This window comes from Dryobates pubescens, chromosome Z (assembly GCF_014839835.1).
Source record: "Dryobates pubescens isolate bDryPub1 chromosome Z, bDryPub1.pri, whole genome shotgun sequence".
NCBI classification, from domain to species: Eukaryota; Metazoa; Chordata; class Aves; order Piciformes; family Picidae; genus Dryobates; species Dryobates pubescens.
The window spans coordinates 48,173,138-48,191,230 of record NC_071657.1 but is presented as its reverse complement, the minus strand read 5'-3'; the positions used below and the strand labels follow the sequence as shown (position 1 = coordinate 48,191,230).

General features: G+C 42.6%; 1 protein-coding gene across 1 annotated transcript in view; it reads left to right on the top strand.

Moving 5' to 3' along the window:
* The window catches only part of CCDC171 (coiled-coil domain containing 171), a 215,909-nt gene extending 214,389 nt beyond the window's left edge, over positions 1–1,520 (top strand). The window contains 2 exon segments of the mRNA XM_054178071.1: positions 1,261–1,375; positions 1,378–1,520. Of these exon segments, the coding sequence (XP_054034046.1) occupies positions 1,261–1,375; positions 1,378–1,479 (217 nt within the window). The 3' untranslated portion in view covers positions 1,480–1,520.
* The last annotated feature ends 16,573 nt before the right edge of the window (positions 1,521–18,093 follow it).

Sequence of the window (18,093 nt, the reverse complement as noted above, 5' to 3'; positions counted from 1 at the left end):
CCCTCCAACAAGTCAACATCCTTCCTAAACTGAGGAGCCCAGAACTGGACACAGTATACGAGGTGCACCCTAACCAGTGCAGTGTACACGGGCAGAATGACCTCCCTGCTCCTGCTGGCCACACTGTTCCTGATACAGGCCAGGATGCCATTGGCCCTCTTGGCTGCCTGGGCACACTGCAGGCTCATGTTCAGCCTACCATCGACCAGCACCTCCAGGTCCCTCTCCAGCTGGCTGCTCTCCAGCCACTCTGACCCCAGCCTGTAGCTCTGCATGGGGTTGTTGTGGCCAATGTGCAGAACCCGGCACTTGGATGTGTTCAATCTCATGCCGTTGGACTCTGCCCATCTGTCCAGCCTGTCGAGGTCCCTCTGCAGAGCCTCTCTACCCTGCAGCAGATCAACTCCTGCCCCCAGCTTGGTGTCATCTGCAAATTTACAGATGATGGACTCACTGCCCTCATCCAGATCATCAATAAAGATGTTAAAGAGCACAGGGCCCAGCACTGATCCTTGGGGCACACCACTAGTGACTGGCTGCCAGCTGGATGTGGCACCATTCACCACCACTCTCTGGGCTCGGCCCTCCAGCCAGTTCCTACCCCAGCGCAGTGTGCTGCCATCCAAGCCATGGGCTGACAGCTTGTCCAGGAGTTTGCTGTGGGGGACAGTGTCAAAGGCCTTGCTGAGGTCCAGGTAGACTACATCCACAGGCCTCCCCGCATCCACCAGTCAGGTCACCTGATCATAGAATGAGATCAGGTTGGTCAGGCAGGAGCTGCCCTTCCTAAATCCATGCTGGCTGGGCCTGATCCCTTGGCCATCCTCTAAGTGCTGTGTGACTGCACTCAAGATGACCTGTTCCATGATCTTGCCTGGCACTGAGGTCAGGCTGACAGGCCTGTAATTCCCTGGCTCATCCAACCGGCCCTTCTTGTGGATGGGCATCACATTGGCCAGCTTCCAGTCTTCTGGAACCTCTTCAGTGAGCCAGGACTGATGAAAAATGATAGCTATTGTTTGCTAACATGTACTAGTGCAGAATACTCCAGCTAATGTCCTTTGCTCAGGCTTATTAAATATAAATATATATATATTTAGATAGTATATATTTTAAGCATGTTTGAAACAAGAATAAAAAACTTCATGCACATATCTTTGTGAAAGATATAATGAAATTATTTCTTGCTTCCTTAAGAGTAAATTTAGATTATTTTTTAAAAATTAATTTATTACTTTATTTTACTCCAGGAATCAAGAGGGAGTTCAGACATCATCATAGCTTCAAGCTAGGAATTCAGCCTGACCAGAGCTGTATCCCAGATTTTTTGGCATCACATGCTGAACCTGGCACATTCTACAGCTTTATGCACAATATAGAGCCAGTTCTTGGTCTTCAGTAAATTCCTTCAGCCCGAATGTCACATCCAGTCCCAAAAGAGAAGTGGAAAATGGATTTTCAGATTCTTTGTATCTTTAGAAAGGAAAAAAGGGCAATAATGTAAAATGATGCAATTAAAGTGCAGTTTCTGGCTACCTTTGTTCAGTGTATGTATTATTTTACATTGGTTATGTTTTTATGAAAATGTGCATTTGTATGTTCACATTTCTGTGTTTCTTATTCTTTGCCTACTGAAACAGTTATTTTCTTTAACTTTTATTTATTGCAATTGTTAATTTATTATGTAGTATATTTTTAAATGTTAAAGAATGACACATTTTGGGTAATTTTCCTCAGTCTAAAGAAAAAAAAAATCAATAAGCCATTTTAGTCTCTATCTATCAAAGTTGTTTCATACTTGTCTATTTTAAAGCAGGACTGCAATACTTTAATAGGATTGAGAGAGCTATTTGAAATGTATGCCAATGATTCCTGTCATTTCATGGCAGCCCTGCCATGGTTCACTGAGCCCCCTCTTTTCTCTTGTCAGCTCAACTGAAGACAAGCATTTAGTTGCAAACTTTAAGCAGGTTGTGCAAAACAGAAATGATGTGACTGCTTCTCTTCCTGCACAATAATGTCACTGCTGGTCAATGTGAGAAGGTCAGGTTGCTCCTTGTAAAGCTACATGATACCACTTGCCTATTTGAACAAGTTAAGTTAACTGCTGAATCTGGTCCCTGCAGGCGCTGAAAACTCACCCTTTTATCAAGTCTGTCTTTCATAAGAAAGAAGAACAATTGTGCAGGGAGGATTTCTGATGATATGTTTATGTACTTTGTAAGGACAGTTCCCAAACCAGTGTTGCAGGTAATATATTTAGTTTAAGCGGAAAGACTTTAAAGTAATGGCTGTTTTGACCTTCAAATAGGCTTCTTTTTTGTTGTTGTTGGTAGGACCCAAGAGTGACGCCCATCTTTGATGCTGACAGAATTTAAAGCAAGGCCATTGCCCTGCATTTTCTGCCTTGTAGCACACAAAAGTAAAATTGTATGTCAGGCCGAGATGTCGGGGAGCTGACAAGATGCCCCAGTGACATTTCAGCTGGAAAGAGCAAGTGTCTTGCAACCAAGTGGTCAAATATCAAATAATAGGTCAAGCAGGAAGGAGCTGAGTTCTAACCACAAAGAGGTTTCTGGTAACTTACTTGACAAGCTTTTGGGCGCTTTGTGGCTTGACAAAGTGATGTTCTGTTGGGTATCGCTAGACAGACTGTTCTTTATCGCCTTCAGAAGATCAGACATTGACATTGATTAAACTCTTTAACCCTTAAAGGTTAAGCCCTTGCAGTTACATTGTTGTGAATGAAGAACAAAAGAAATTTGTAATATACCATTTGTTTTCATATTAATCACTGAACTCCCCAGTGCTATTAACTTTTGATGTGCTATGTAGTTTTTGACAAAAAGATTGAATGCAAAATCTATATAATAGATTGTTTCTCATTATGGGCCAGTGATACATTAGAAAAATAATGTTATGCATTATGGCATTTGTAATTTCTTCTAATATGTCAAAAGTAGAAATTTTATTTTAAAGCCTCCCAATTACTTTTGAGATTCCATTTTGGATGGAAAATTGTATTTGCATAGATAATACAGTATTTATAATGACCAAAGTCTTTATAACACCATTGTTTTCAGCTACCAGAAAATCTAAAATAAATCTCAAATTTACAACAGAAAGCTTAATCAGAGATAGCTTCAAGTTTTCAGATATTTCTATATTGTGCATGTCTATTGCTCACAGCCATGATGTGCATGTATGTCTGTATATTAATACAGAGCCATGCAAAACCATGTAAATTCTGCAGAACTCTGGCATGTAAGAGTTGGCTGATAGAGGAGAAACACTTCTTTTTTTTATGATGATGTATTTAGTCTTGAGTACTGAAGAAAAGTTTAAATGCTCTCCAAAAGTCTTGACTTTGTGCCTTCCTGACAATGACCTACTGGTGAAGGCACTGCAAGCACTGTATTTTACAATCCCAAATATACTGTCAAAGATCTGTTATATTTGTATGAAGAATGAAAGAACAGATTTTACTGAGCATTTTCTCTCTACTGTATGTAGAATCATATAAAGAGCTTTACTTTGTAAAATATTTTCTCATGGTACTCTATCATTGGAGAAAGAAAGTACCTGTTCTGTGCTACATGACCTCAAACTCCTGAAGAAAATTTGCCCCATATTTGTCCCTTTCCCATCATTACCATTAATATGCTCTTGTCAGTGTAGAGATGGAAGGATTTCTTTCAGAAATCAGTATCTTACCAACATCTCTTCCAGTTACTCATGTTACTGCTTCAAGCATAGGTTCATCTGATTTCACGGGGGCTATAGAAGTGGCAGACTGCTGAGTAGTTAATGGGAATCATCTAGTTGAACTATCATTTCTTGCAAGAACTAACTTTTGTGTTTTCATTGAAAGGAGGTTGTCTACCTCATTCAGTCTGTTTAAACATTGACAAGATTCATAGTTGCAGTTGAAGAGACTTTGAAATATCATCTGTGTGGATATCAGAGGTCTCATTTGTAAAGGAAAGCTCCTCTTTCTCATATTGCAAAGAAGTTGTTGAGTAGCAAGCTGGATTATCAATACTCAGGTACTCCTGTGTGGCTTTTCCAGGCATCTGATAAAATGAAGTTTGTGATAAATTCCAAATGAGCAGGAAAAAAGTCTAGCTGGCAAGATCCCCTGTTAGTACTTTACAAATAATCCTATCAAAGCATTTCTTTCCCTTTTTGGTGACACAAGAGATCCTGAATGTTTAGAATGTGGCAACACAGTTCTGTAGCAGTAGCTGCCTAAAGAGCATCCTGACAGTATCATACCATCTGCTCTCTGTCTTGCTTTGAAAATTGCAGAGCTCGAAATCTAGATCCCTACTTTCAGAGCGTTTCATGGTTTGCTCCTGGGATTTCCAGAGGCCTGCTTCCACTTGAATAACCTTGACACTGTCATCAGCACAGTTCTGTGAGAATGCTGCTCATCACTCCATGGGAACAACCAAATGCGCTCTTTAGAAGAAAGCACATGTTTGCTGGGGATAGAACATTCTCCACGTTACTGGAATGTGACACAATAAATAATTTGTCAGAGATCTGCCTTCTGATCAGTCTCAAAATTAATTTATTTTCCCACCAGGCAACTCATCTCTTACAGTGAAATATATGATTTCTTTCTTGCAGTAGGAATTTTTACAGCTGTTCATAGAAAGTCTGTGTGCACCCCTGTCTGTATATTTCTCAGCAAAGAGCTTGGTTGTTGAGCTGGCTGTATTACCACTCTACATGCTTGAAGCCATTCCTACTATATTGGTAGCATATATTGGTAGCACCAATATATATACTGTGTCTAGTTCTGGGCCCTACTGTGTCCAGTTTTGGGCCCCTCAGTTTAAGAAGGACATTGAGACACTTGAACATGTCCAGAGAAGGGCAACAAGGATGGGGAGAGGCCTTGAGCACAAGCCCTATGCGGAGAGGCTGAGGGAGCTGGGATTGTTTAGCCTGGAGAAGAGAAGGATCAGGGGTGACCTCATTGCCCTCTACAACTACCTGAAAGGTGGTTGTAGCCAGGAAGGGGTTGGCCTCTTCTCTCAGGCAACCAGCACCAGAACAAGGGGACACAGTCTCAAGCTGCGCCAGGGGAGGTTAGACTCGAGGTGAGGAGAAAGTTCTTCACCGAGCGAGTCATTCGTCATTGGAATGGGCTGCCCAGAGAGGTGGTGGAGTCACCGTCCCTGGAGGTGTTCAAGAGGAGATTGGACGTGGCACTTGGTGCCATGGGCTAGTTGTGAGGTCTACCGAGACAGGTTGGACTCGATGATCCTTGGGGTCTCTTCCAACCTTAGTTATACTGTGATACTGTGAAAAGGCATTTTGGCTCCCCCATCTCACACCTGTAAATTCCAGGGACCTCTATGCCAAGCTGTTTCCCAGCCAGTTAGTCCTCAGTGTTGGGTCCTCAACTTCTCCTGGTGTGTGAGGTGATTCCACCCTAGGTAGAGTACTTTCTTTTTCTCCTTTATTTTGTGAAGTTCCTGTCAGCCCATTTCTCCAGCCTGTCAAAGTCCCTCTGGATAGCAGAAAACCCTTTCCCTTTTGCTCAATTACCTCTCCCTGCTTTGTATCATCAATAGACATATGGAGAATGCCCTGGGTTCCATTGCCCAGACCATCAATGAAGTATTTGCCCCATTATTGAGCCCCGGGGTATGCCACTAGTGACTGGCCTCCATGTGAACTTTGTGCTACTGATCACAGTCCTTTGAGCCCTACATTTAGACAGTTTTGAAACTGACTTACTGTCCTTGTATTTCATTTATATTTCCTTACTGAACAGTAGGCCATTTATTGCTGTGTAAAAGCGTCTCAAAAAATCTCAAACCCTGCTAAAGCCCTGGATTAAGTGAAATGCAATACTTTGTATGACCTGTTTGTCAATTAGGTCAGTTTGATCATTTGATTGCTTATAACAGCATCTGATCATACTGCTGTCAATCTCTATTTGAAAGGTTTTCCAAGGCTTTAAATTTTATATAAATCTGCATACTCAGTGCTATATCTTAGCTCTTAGAAATTATTTAAACTCTCTGTAAATGCAAAATTGATTTAGTAGCATTTTTCTTCTGGTGTTTTGTTGTTGTTGTTTGATTATTCTTTAATGAAGAAAACCCAAGAAGCCCTTGGCAGGATTACAGTTTGGACCAAATCTTTATGTGAAGAGCACCTTTCTTCCACTACTGCTGCTGCAAACCAACCCTACTCAGCATTTCTCTCTCCATACTTTTGTTGTTTGGCCTTGAAATACAAACTTACAAAATTTCTCTTTTAGGACACTCTTTCCTACCTTTTCAACTGTCATATTGTACAGAATTAAATTACTATATGTTACCTATTGGCTTCACTTTGGTCTTCATAATCTGATCCTTTTCACATTATGCTTTCTGTAAGGCCCCAAAAGTATAACTGAGTATTTATTTTGAAAGTAGTAAGATACAATTTTTCGTGTTTTCTGAATATTCACCTCAAACAATGGAATCTAAGGTGACCTTTATACATATTAAAACTAAATAAATTAACCCTTTCATGCACAGTGCTTTTAGATGAAAACTGGCCATTTTGGTTCAATAGCCAATCAGGACCGCCACCTCGGGACCCTTCCGCTTGAATTGTGAGCTTTCTGCTCGGCTTTTCACCTTCCTTTTGGGGTTTTGCAGGTCGGGAGGACTCCTGGTAGGCAGGGGGCTCGATCAGGATATTGTGCTCTCGCAAGCCTGCATGGGAACGGGAACCTGACGTCGGCCACGGGAGGTTTAAATCCTGCCCGGGCTGTGCGTGCGGCACCATTTTGGTTCGAGAGCCTTTTAGCTGCTTTAAAAAAAAGAAAAAATTTAAAAAAAAATTTCTTGCCTTGTTTTCACTCAAACATTGAACCATGGTCGTCACTCAGACAAAGGGTAGAAAAACAGCATCTACCCAGACAGAGTTGCTTCATCAGCATGCTGGAGTCCAGGCTGCCAGCTGCAGAGAGTGCTTCAGCCTGGCACATGGAATAGAGGGGGAAGAAGAGGACACCTGTGTCAGGTGTGAGCAGGTGAACTTTCTCCTCAGCCTGGTGGCTGAGCTGAAGGAGGAGGTATCTAGGCTGAGGTCAATAAGGGAAAGTGAAAGGGAGTTAGATTTGTGGGAGAAGGCTCTGCAGATCTCCCCTGCTGAGGGAAGGGTCCCTGGAAACAGGGAGGGATGGATACAGGTCCCTGCCAGGGGTAGGTAAAGAAATCCATCCCGGCCCTCTCCTCTTCCACTGCCCTTGCATAATAAGTATGAGGCCCTGCAGGCCGAGGGCAGTGGGGATGAGAGGGCCAAGGAACAGCCATCCGGAGTGGAGCCTAAGACCAAGTGGTCCCCACCAGCTGTAATGACCAGCTCCCCAAAGAAAAGGAGAAGGGTTGTAGTTGTTGGGGTCTCTCTCCTGGGGGGTACTGAGGGACCCATATGTCGTCCTGACCCATCCCACAGGGAGGTCTGCTCCCTACCCGGGGCGCGGGTTAGGGACATCGCACGGAGAATCCCAGAGTTAATCCAACCCTCTGACTATTACCCTCTGCTGGTAATACAGGCTGGGAGTGATGAGAATGACAAGAAGGGCACCAGGGTGATTAAAAAGTTCAGGGCCCTTATACAATTGATTGATGGGGCAGGAGCTCAAGTGGTGTTCTGCTTAGTTCCCTCAGTGGCAGGGGAGTACACTGAGAGGAACGGGAGAACCCACACCATCAACAATTGGCTCAGGGGATGGTGCCAGCGGTGGAACTTTGGTTTCTTCGATCATGGGGCAACTTTTACTGCACCTGACCTGCTGGGTCCTGATGGGGTGCATTTATCTAGAAGGGAGAAGAGAGTCCTAGCACTGGAGTTGGCAGGGCTCATTAGGAGGGCTTTAAACTAGGTCTGAAGGGGGTGGGTGAGGAAATCGGTCCCTCTGCAGAGGAAAGAGTAGGGCACAAGGTAGGGTAAATTGAGAAGTCGGGAGCCCAGCTGCAGTACATGTACACCAATGCACGCAGCCTGGGCAATAAGCAAGAGGAGCTGGAAGTCCTGGTCCACCAGGGTGAGTATGATATAGTTGCCGTCTCAGAAACTTGGTGGCTTAACACGCACAATTGGAGTGCTACACTGGGGGGTTACAGGCTCTTTCGGAGAGACAGGTGAGGGAGAAGAGGTGGAGGGGTGGCTCTGTATATCAGGGAGTCACTCTCTGCCACAGAATTTGAGGTGGAAAATGAGGGGATTGAGAGCCTGTGGGTTAAAATTAGAGGGCAGTCTAACAAATCTGACATCCTGGTTGGAGTCTGTTATAGACCACCCAACCAGGATGAGGAGACTGTCCTGAATGGACAAAAAAGCCTCAAAATTGCTCTGAATCAGACAATGAGGCAGAAGTTAGTAGACCTGGTTCTTTAGGCTTGCCTGAACATGTTTCAGAGCCAGAATGAGCCAGGTGGGCATGCTTTTGGCCACGTTTGGAAAGAAGGTTTTCTATAGGTTGCAGTACCAGAGTTTTACCCCTAGATCTGTGTTGCTATTGGCCATTATTGCCCCAGGAAATCTATAGGAAATCTATAAGAATCAGCCCAAAGAGCTAGAGTGTGGTCTTGCAATTGTCTACGCTCTGGAAGGAACCACAAGCTTCGCTTGGAAGCAGAACTGTGTTTCAGTTTACCCAGACAAGACAACAAAGACCCCTCGCTGTTTCAGCGTTGTAAAGCCCAGAGGACAAACATGCATCTTGGCAGGCCGAGAGGCGAAACGCCAGAGGAGCTGAGTCCCCGGGACAGTTTCGTTTGACTGGAGCAAGGAGCGAGCACTGCTACAAAGGATTACAGCCAAGAAACCTCTCTACAAAGCTTTCAGCTACAAATCCTTTGGGAACAAATCCTGCCTCAGCAATAAGCTGCAGGCACCAACAGAAAGCGAAACGGTGCTCCTGCAGCTTCCATGTGGTCAACACCATTTTGGTTTGTCTAGATCTTAACGTGTGCCATGAGGTATCAGGATCAGTGAGTAATTACATTATCTGATTTTTATAAGCATCTGTTGAAGGTCTGTTGCCCTAGGGAATTCTGGAGTTCCCCTCCCGCCGTTGTGGGCAATCGCCGGCTTCATTGCCGAGGTTCCTTTTCTTTACAGTTTAAAGTGCTGTTTGTTGTTTCTGGATTTTTGTACATATTGTTTAAATTGTTACTTGTTCCTGCTGGTGAGGTATCTGTTCCACAACCGAACACCTCGAATCTGTAAATAGGTTTTAATTAGTGTTTTTTTTCAATATTTTTTGGATTAATAAAATTATTAATATTTTTATTAATCGCTCCACTTATTGAACATTAATATATCCTTTTATAGACCACAACAAGGCTGATGAATTGTTCTACAAACAACTGGAGGCTGTCTCAAGATCATCAGATCTTGTCCTTGTGGGTGACTTTAACCTGCCAGATATCTGCTGGGAACTTCATTCAGCAGAAAGAAGGCAGTCCAGAAGATTCCTGGAGCATATGGAGGACAGCTTCCTGACGCAGCTGTTAAGTAAGCCTACCAGGGGACAGGCTCTGCTTGACCTGCTGTTCTCCAATAGGGAAGGGCTGGTGGGAGATGTGATCATGGGAGGCTGCCTAGGGTGCAGTGACCACGAGATAGTGACGTTTTCAATATGCAGGGAGATAGGGAGGACCATCAACAGAACCTTCACCTTGGAGTTCCAGAGGGCAAACTTCAGCCTGTTTAAGAAACTTATTTGTAAAGTTCCCTGGGTACCAACCCTCAAGAACCGAGGGGTCCAGGAGGGTTGGACCTACTTCAAACAGGAGCTCTTGAAGGCACAGGAACTGGCAGTTCCCATGTGCCGAAAGATGAGCCAGTGGGGAAGGCAACCGGCCTGGATGAGCAAGCAGCTCCTGGAGGATTTAAGGGGAAAAAAGAGGCTGTATCACCTTTGGAAGGAGGGGAAGGCTTCTGGAGGTATGTTCAAGGAAGTTGTAAGATTATGTAGGAAAAAAATTAGAGAGGCCAAGGCCCAGCTGGAACTGAAGCTGGCCACCTCTGTGAAAGACAATAAAAAGCATTTTTACAAATATATCAAGACTAAAAAGAAGGGCAAGAAGAACCTGCACTCCTTACTGGACCTGGAGGGGAACATGGTGACTGAAGACGAGGAAAAGGCTGAGGTCCTGAACACCTTCTTTGCCTCAATTTTTAACAGCAAGGCAGAAGTTCAGGATGAGTGGCCTCCTGAGCTGGGTGATGGGGTCGGAGAGCAGTGTAATGCCCCGGTAATCCATGAGGAATTAGTTTGGGACCTGCTGAGCCACTTGGACACTCACAAGTCCATGGGACCGGATGGGATCCATCCTAGGGTGCTGAGAGAGCTGGCAGATGAGCTGGCCAAGCTGCTCTCCATCATTTTCCTCCAGTCCTGGCTCACTGGTGAGGTCCCAGATGACTGGAAACTGGCCAATGTGGTCCCCATCCACAAGAAGGGTCAGATGGAGGAACCTGGAAACTCCAGGCCAGTCAGCCTGACCTCAGTGCCAGGGAAAGTGATGGAGCAGACTATCCTGGTGGCAATAACTGCACACCTGAAGGATGACCAAGGGCTCAGGTCCAGCCAGCATGGATTTAGGAAGGGCAGCTCCTGCCTGACCAACCTGATCTCCTTCTATGATCAGGTGACCCGTCTGGTGGACGTGGGGAGGCCTTTGGCTGTGGTCTACCTGGACTTCACCAAGGGCTTTGACACCGTCCCCCACAGTAAACTGCTGGCTAAGCTGTCAGCTCGTGGCTTGGACAGCAACACTCTGTGCTGGGTTAGGAACTGGCTGGAGGGCCGAGCCCAGAGAGTGGTGGTGAATGGTGCCACATCCAGCTGGTGGCCGGTCACTAGTGGTGTGCCCCAAGGATCAGTGCTGGGCCCCATCCTCTTTAACATCTTCATTGATGATCTGGATGAGGGGATTGAGCCAGTCATCAGCAAATTTGCAGATGACACCAAGTTAGGAGCAGATGTTGGTAGAGGGTAGAAAGGCTCTGCAGAGAGACCTCAACTGACTGGACAGATGGGCCGAGTCCAATGGGATGGCATTTAACAAGTCCAAGTGCCGGGTTCTGCGCTTTGGCCACAACAACCCCATGCAGAGCTACAGGCTGGGGTTGGAGTGGCTGGAGAGCTGCCAAACAGAGAGAGACCTGGGGGTGCTGATTGACACCCGCCTAAACATGAGCCAGCAGTGTGCCCAGGTGGCCAAGAGGGCCAATGGCATCCTGGCCTGCATTAGGAATATGTGGCCAGCAGGAGCAGGGAAGTCATTGTGCCCCTGTACTCTGCATTGGTTAGGCCACACCTTGAGTCCTGTGTCCAGTTTTGGGCCCCTCATTTTAAGAAGGACATTGAGACACTTGAACGTGTCCAGAGAAGGGCAACAAGGCTGGGGAGAGGCCTTGAGCACAAGCCCTATGAGGAGAGGCTGAGGGAGCTGGGATTGTTTAGCCTGGAGAAGAGGAGGCTCAGGGGTGACCTCATTGCTCTCTACAACTACCTGAAAGGTGGTTGAAGCCAAGAAGGGGTTGGTCTTTTCTCCCAGGCAACCAGCACCAGAACAAGAGGACACAGTCTCAAGCTGTGCCAGGGGAGGTTTAGACTCGAGGTGAGGAGAAGGTTCTTCACTGAGCGAGTTGTTCGTCATTGGAATGGGCTGCCCAGGGAGGTGTTCAAGGGGAGATTGGATGTGGCATTTGGTGCCATGGTCTAGTCATGAGGTCTGCGGAGACAGGTTGGACTCGATCCTCGAGGTCTCTTCCAACCTTGGTGATACTGTGATACTGTGATATAATTGATCAATTATCTACCTCTACTGTGACTTCAGTTTTACAGATGTAGACTTGGTGTCTCGTTACAGATAAGATCCCAATGTCTGCTTGTATCAAGTCCTGGGACTCTAACTGGAACTATTTGACAAAATCAATGTTTGCCTCTTTTTTTCTAGTGTCCCAAAAAAAATTACTTATGCTGGTTCAGAAAGTTTAAATATTCAAATGGTTTAATTTATTAAAGCAACAGATACAGATTCAGGGTTGCTGGTGATAAATGTACTAACCACAAGAATGATCTCAGGATTAAAAAGCCTGGGTAACATCAACAGAGCTGGAGTTACAAACCTTTGCAATAGCTTCAGTATATAATATAAATGCACCAAAAGTTAAGCCATATACTGAAGGTGTATCTATCTTGGGTGGAGGAAAACGAGCATAGCCCACCGACTGTTTTTTGTCTCTGACTTTCCCTTCTGCTGCTGCTGCTGCTATTGGTCATTGCCATGCTGTAGCTATGCTGCTGGCCCATGTAGCACCCCTGCTGGTGATGGTGCCAGCACCTCTGCACTCTGATAAATGTGCCTCTTGTAGGTTTTATATGCTAGCCCTGGTGGTCCCTGCCTTCTAGCATCGTTTGGGAGGATAGTTGAGTAACATACTCATATGTGTTTAATATGTACTCAGTGTGGCTCGTTAGCCTCCCAAGTGGTGTTAAAAAAAGAAAGGTTATACAACGATGCCCATGAAACTGAATCTTAGATATTTCTTGTGTTTTAATAACATTTACAAGGACAAAGAAAAATAAGAGTTGTCTGAAAACTACATTGGTTTCAAGGAACACTCCTCCAGAAGCAGGGAAATCCACTGAATAATTTTTCTTCAGTTGTTTACCACTTCCACTTTATCATACTTCCTGTCTTTTTATAAGCTAATGCTGCTAATAATCATTACTGACATTAGATTGCTTTCTTATGGCTCTGCTGTGCCTGACTAAAGCTTCAGAAGCGCTTGGATTTTGTTTCAAGTAATTCAATGAAAGTTATAAATAAAAAAAGAAGGAGAATATTTGATTTATTTGAAATGCAAGTATTATAGTATTTGCATGAGCATTATTGCTTAAGCGTCCTTTGCTTTGATGGTAAAAAAGCGTTTTAATCTGCCACTGTGTAATGATCACAGGGAGAATGTTCAAAATGAAAACAATGCTAAAGATATTAATACATAAAAATATTTATGTTGCTTTTTGCATGATAGACAGCTAACCCATACAGCAGCCCCACTAATACTGACATGTAGATGGTTTAGTCACAGAAGTGACTAAAGTGGATGGTTTAGTTCACAGAAGTGGTGTGGTCCCAGAAGTCCTGGCAACAAGTGTCATAGACTATGTTCTTGTGAGCAGTAACGAGTAAGGTATTTTACTGAGAAAATGCTGTTAGGTGTAAGAATTTGGCACATTTGGATAGCAGTGACAGTCTGAATGGTGCCAGCTTCTGTCTGAATCAGGCAATACTTTCAGTAACTTTCAATGTAAGCTGTGGTGATTTGCTAGCCCATCATCACTCCATGCATAGTTTGTCGAATATGTATGTGAGGTTCTACTGGCATGCATGACAAGACACACAAAGCTGTACTGCACCCGGTGAAATTTGGATGGTATTTGAGATTTTTACTGAGTAAAAAAATTTAAAAAATAATTTCTCAATTATCAGTTCACAAGGTAGTTGTCAAAGAATGCAAGGAAATTAGGAATTAAATACGGAATCCTTTCCTACCACTATGCCTTATAAAGGTTAATAATTTTTTCCCCATACACAACAGCATGGAAGGAGTCTTAGTTGCAATCTGTTTGCTGTAGAATGTAAATCCTGATTTCAGGCTTCATTCTCAGCTTACAAGTTTATGTCAGACATTTGGGATGGTAAGCTGTATACATTAAAGCACTGACCTTAACGAGAGTCATGCAGCTAAAATCTTGCACAGTTCTTTTAAAATGTCAGGGGTTAATGTTATTTAAATGCAGTATTTGGTGGTTTAATTGAGTCATGCTTCGTTGTCTTTTACTGCACATTAATGCCAGTGAAACACTTATTGTTGACAGAAAGTTCTCTTCAGCAAAGTATATACTGACATATTGTGCTGGTATAGAAAAGCAGAATCAAGACACAGCAGTTGTATTCTGCTGGAGTAGAAATCCTATACTGCCCAAATGGTGGCCAAATTGATTATACACTGACAGGAAATGTGAACTATTTTTTGTCTCTTGTATATGTTTTCAGACTGCCTCTTGAGAGGACTGATAAGGCAGAATTGTTGGTTCTTTATATAAATAAATTAATATTTTTTTTTCCTGGTGTGATATGTGAGCTTGTAAATGTGCTTTGAAAAGTACAAAGCCAACTCAGAAGGCAGATTTGTTATAGAAGCATGTTCTGATAGCTTTCATAAGCTTGCCTTAGGACAGAGCAATGACTTTTCATCCTGTCTTTCTCTAAGTTTGGAAGAAAAAAATTCATGTTCTTTTTCTGAATACTTCTCAGTATTAAGTCTCCATGCCAGTCAGAAAAGCTCAAGAGAAAATAGATTCTGGCTCAGCAAGTGAAATACAGAAAATACTGTATATTGTGGACTCAAACAAAAGCTTTGAAGACGAGTATGGGAAGAGGTAAACACTGGTGAGCTTATGAGAGCTTGTGAGCATAATGTCGCTGGAGTGTATTTCCTGTTGTGCTTTCCACCAATCCCCCCCCCCCCCCCCCAATAGAACAGCCATTGCAAAATAAGTGCCTTTGTACAGAGGGTTGTCAGTATTTCTTTATTTTGGCATAGTGTTTGTGTGGGCCCACTGGGCATTGTCATACTTTTGATCTCTGTGCTTTCCAGGGTTTTTGTCATGACTGCAGGATGCTTTCGGGAAGTCTGCTGTCCTGGAAATGAGTTTTCAAATACTCATGAGTCAAGACTTTTGCTATAATTTTTTTGGATGCAAGTGCCATATTTCAAGCTGATGTCAACCAGCCTGGTTGAGGCCTGCAAATGCAAATAGATCTAGCTTACATGAAACATTTAATGCATTATGTGAACATCCTGGTTCTTATACTGTCTTATTAGGTGACATCAGAATGTCACACTTGGGTTTCTAAGAGAACACCTTAAGCATTTGAATATTAGCTGCGTGGTAAGTTACAAAGAGTTTCTATTGAAAGTCACAGTAGAACTTTTTAGAAGCAGCTGCCCATTGAGGTACCCACCTTTATGGGTTTGGGTAAGTATGTTTAACTTCTTTCTAGTGTCTAAGATATCATGAAAGTGTTTGGAACTAGATTAACTACTTTACAAATTACCAGTGAAGTTGATCTACAGGGAGTCTCTTATATACTATGGAGAACAGTATGGTTCATCATCAGGGCCTATATTGCTCAGACCTGTGGGAACTCAATTTTCATGTCTGCCACTGTCTCAAGAGCACAAAAAAAAAAGTCCTTCCATCTTCCAGAAGCTCACAACTGTGCTGCATAGAGCACCAAGAAAATACAGAGTACTCAAGCTGTAAGAAGACTTGTGGGAAGCATCTGTAGCTCAAAAGCTAATTGTCCATACAATGTGTTTGTAAATTAACATTTGAGCTGGGAGTTTGCTTCTTGAACAGGCTAATGATTTATTTTATTTAGTATATTCTTTAGGACTCTGTGATGTATTTGCTATTACAGGTATTGTGCACATTGCACTGGACTCCTTAGTTTACCTTGAAGCACTTAAAGCAATCAGGTAGAACCAACTGTTGCTTGGCGAAGTCTTGAGCTTCTCTTAAGGTAGAGCATGTCAATTTATTAGCAAGAGAGAAGAGAAAACTTGATGATTACCAGTAAACTGACAAGAATTAATTGCCACCCCATTTTCTAAGTGTGAGCCAAATACCACAATCTTAGGCTAACTTCAAAGCAGCATTAGTCATTTGGTCAAAAACATCCATGAAAAAAGGCAGGTAAAACTGACCAATTAGAAAAACTGCCTAATGGACATTCTAATGAAGGAAAATAATGTACAGGAAACAGCTTTATTGTGAAGGACAAGAAAGAAAAGAAGGCCTGAGAATGTCTGGATAGTTTCAGAGGACATCAGATAACTTCTGGCCTTGTTCAATGGCAGCAGGCTCTTTTTATTTCTAAAGAAGGGGATTGTGAAGTTTTAGCAATAATTTAGGCTTTAGATGGCAAGTGCTAGCTGTTGCTCCTTATAAAAACAAGAGTAACCTCCCCTTTATTTTCCATGTCAGCTGCCGCTTAATGTAAACCACAAGCAACAACAAACACCAAAGAAACAAGGAAAATATTTCCCAGCTTAGCCTTCAAGATTGAGTCCTTTTGTCCAGGAACCTGGCTGTAGATTCTCATAAGTAAGAATTTCCGCCCATTTTTCTGGCATTTTAAAAACTGTATTCATTCTCAAATGAAAATGTTATCTACTAGAAAAGTTTGTTCATTGTCATCTCTACTGTATTAATATCCTGCAGTCTGTGAAGGTATCTTAATGGACTGAAATTGCAAATTTCCTCCAGTATGAAACACCTTTACAACTGTAATTACATCAGAAGAAATTATGTATTTGTGCAATAGTTGGTGTTTGTCATGCATTTTGTACCTTTTTGATTGGCTGATTAATGTACAGGGAAGGGTAGTGAAATAAATAATTGTTACTACTGGGATACTGGCTCTTCTCAAATTTCAAACAAATTCAAACCCAGCAGAGAACACCCTGATTGAACTGACTCTGAAATATTAGTAATTTAGAAGGAATTGATAAATAGGAACTTTTATGAATGGCCCAGGCTTATTTTCCTGTAAACTAAACTTAGAAGCTCCTGGGTTTCTATATAAAATTAAGCACCTTTGTTAATGGCTCTACTGTCCATTTTCTATTTGGGAGAATTTTGCCTATTGTGGTGCTGTATTGCCACAGGTTCTTGCCAAGCTACAAAAGAATGAAGTTTTCCAAACTATTTAATGCCATTCTCTGCAAAGGCTGTGTAGGTTCCTTTCTCTTTCAGAAGCAGCTAGTTTTACAGTGGGCTGAGCAGAACCATATGATTCTTCCTATTTCAGCAAAAATCTTTCTGTCTCACGTACACACACAGCTTGACTTCGTGAAGGGTACAGATTAAATGGTTGGGGTTATTTCAAAAGTGTCTGAAGTCCTCTTCCTAGCCTTAAACAATTGCACTACAAAGATTTATAATTTGAAAGGGAGGAGTTTCCTCTTTTTTTTTTTTTTTGGTGCTGCACAAAAAGATGTAGTTTCTTTTAATAAGTGAAATGGTTTCTGCCTCTATCTGAGTCTACATGCTCCTCTTAAAAAGTTCATAGGGTAGTTAACAGTTCACCATGTGAGCTAGTGAAACACAAACTTCTTTCTTTGAGAGCTGCTAGTCATCTTTTTCATTAAAACAGTTACCTAATTCCCAGCCAAGTTAGAGACCACAATTTCACAGACAAGGCTGAAGATCTCAGAAAGCTATACATTTTCAGGACATGAAAATGAAATGTGAAGAGCTGCTTGAATTGACTTTAGACTAGAATCTGGGCTGTAGTCTTGAAGAAAGTGTTGTGGTAGAAATTTCTGCATGACTTCTACAAGCCACTGTTTGTTTCATTTTTTCCTTGGTAATTTTCTGTATGTCTTCCTGTTTCCTGTACATTCCTGCTTTGTTCTTCATATTGTGTATGTGCATGTATGTTTATTTTCACAGTCAAAAATTTGCCTTTTCCAGAATGAAGTTCTGTGAGAATGAATGAAGGAAGCAGGTCCGGGTAGGTTCATCTCTGAGTGTTTTTACACTTTCCCATATATTAGATCAGAGTTTAAACATTCTGTCTGAAATAAAGGGTCACTCACCTGGGCTGTAAACCTGACACCTTTTTTATTTTTTAAACTACCAAAATAACTCAATTGCAAGTGATATTTTAATGCATTTTCTTCCCCCGTTAGTTCATATTGTGAGTAGTTCGTCTATAAAAAAGTGTCCTGCCCCAAGGACAGCATTATTTTACCATTATTGCACAAGTGTAGCTGCTTGTCTTAAAACAATCAACTAAATTGTGCCATATTCCTATTAACTAAAACATTTCAGTGTAAGAACTTGGAGGATTGTAAAGGTAATAGGAAAATGAAGGTCATGAAAATCAGTCCACTTGGCACATACATGAAAAAAATGGCATGCAATGTACAATAATGATGAGACACACCATTACACAGTCATAAACTTATCAGTTCAATAGAAGG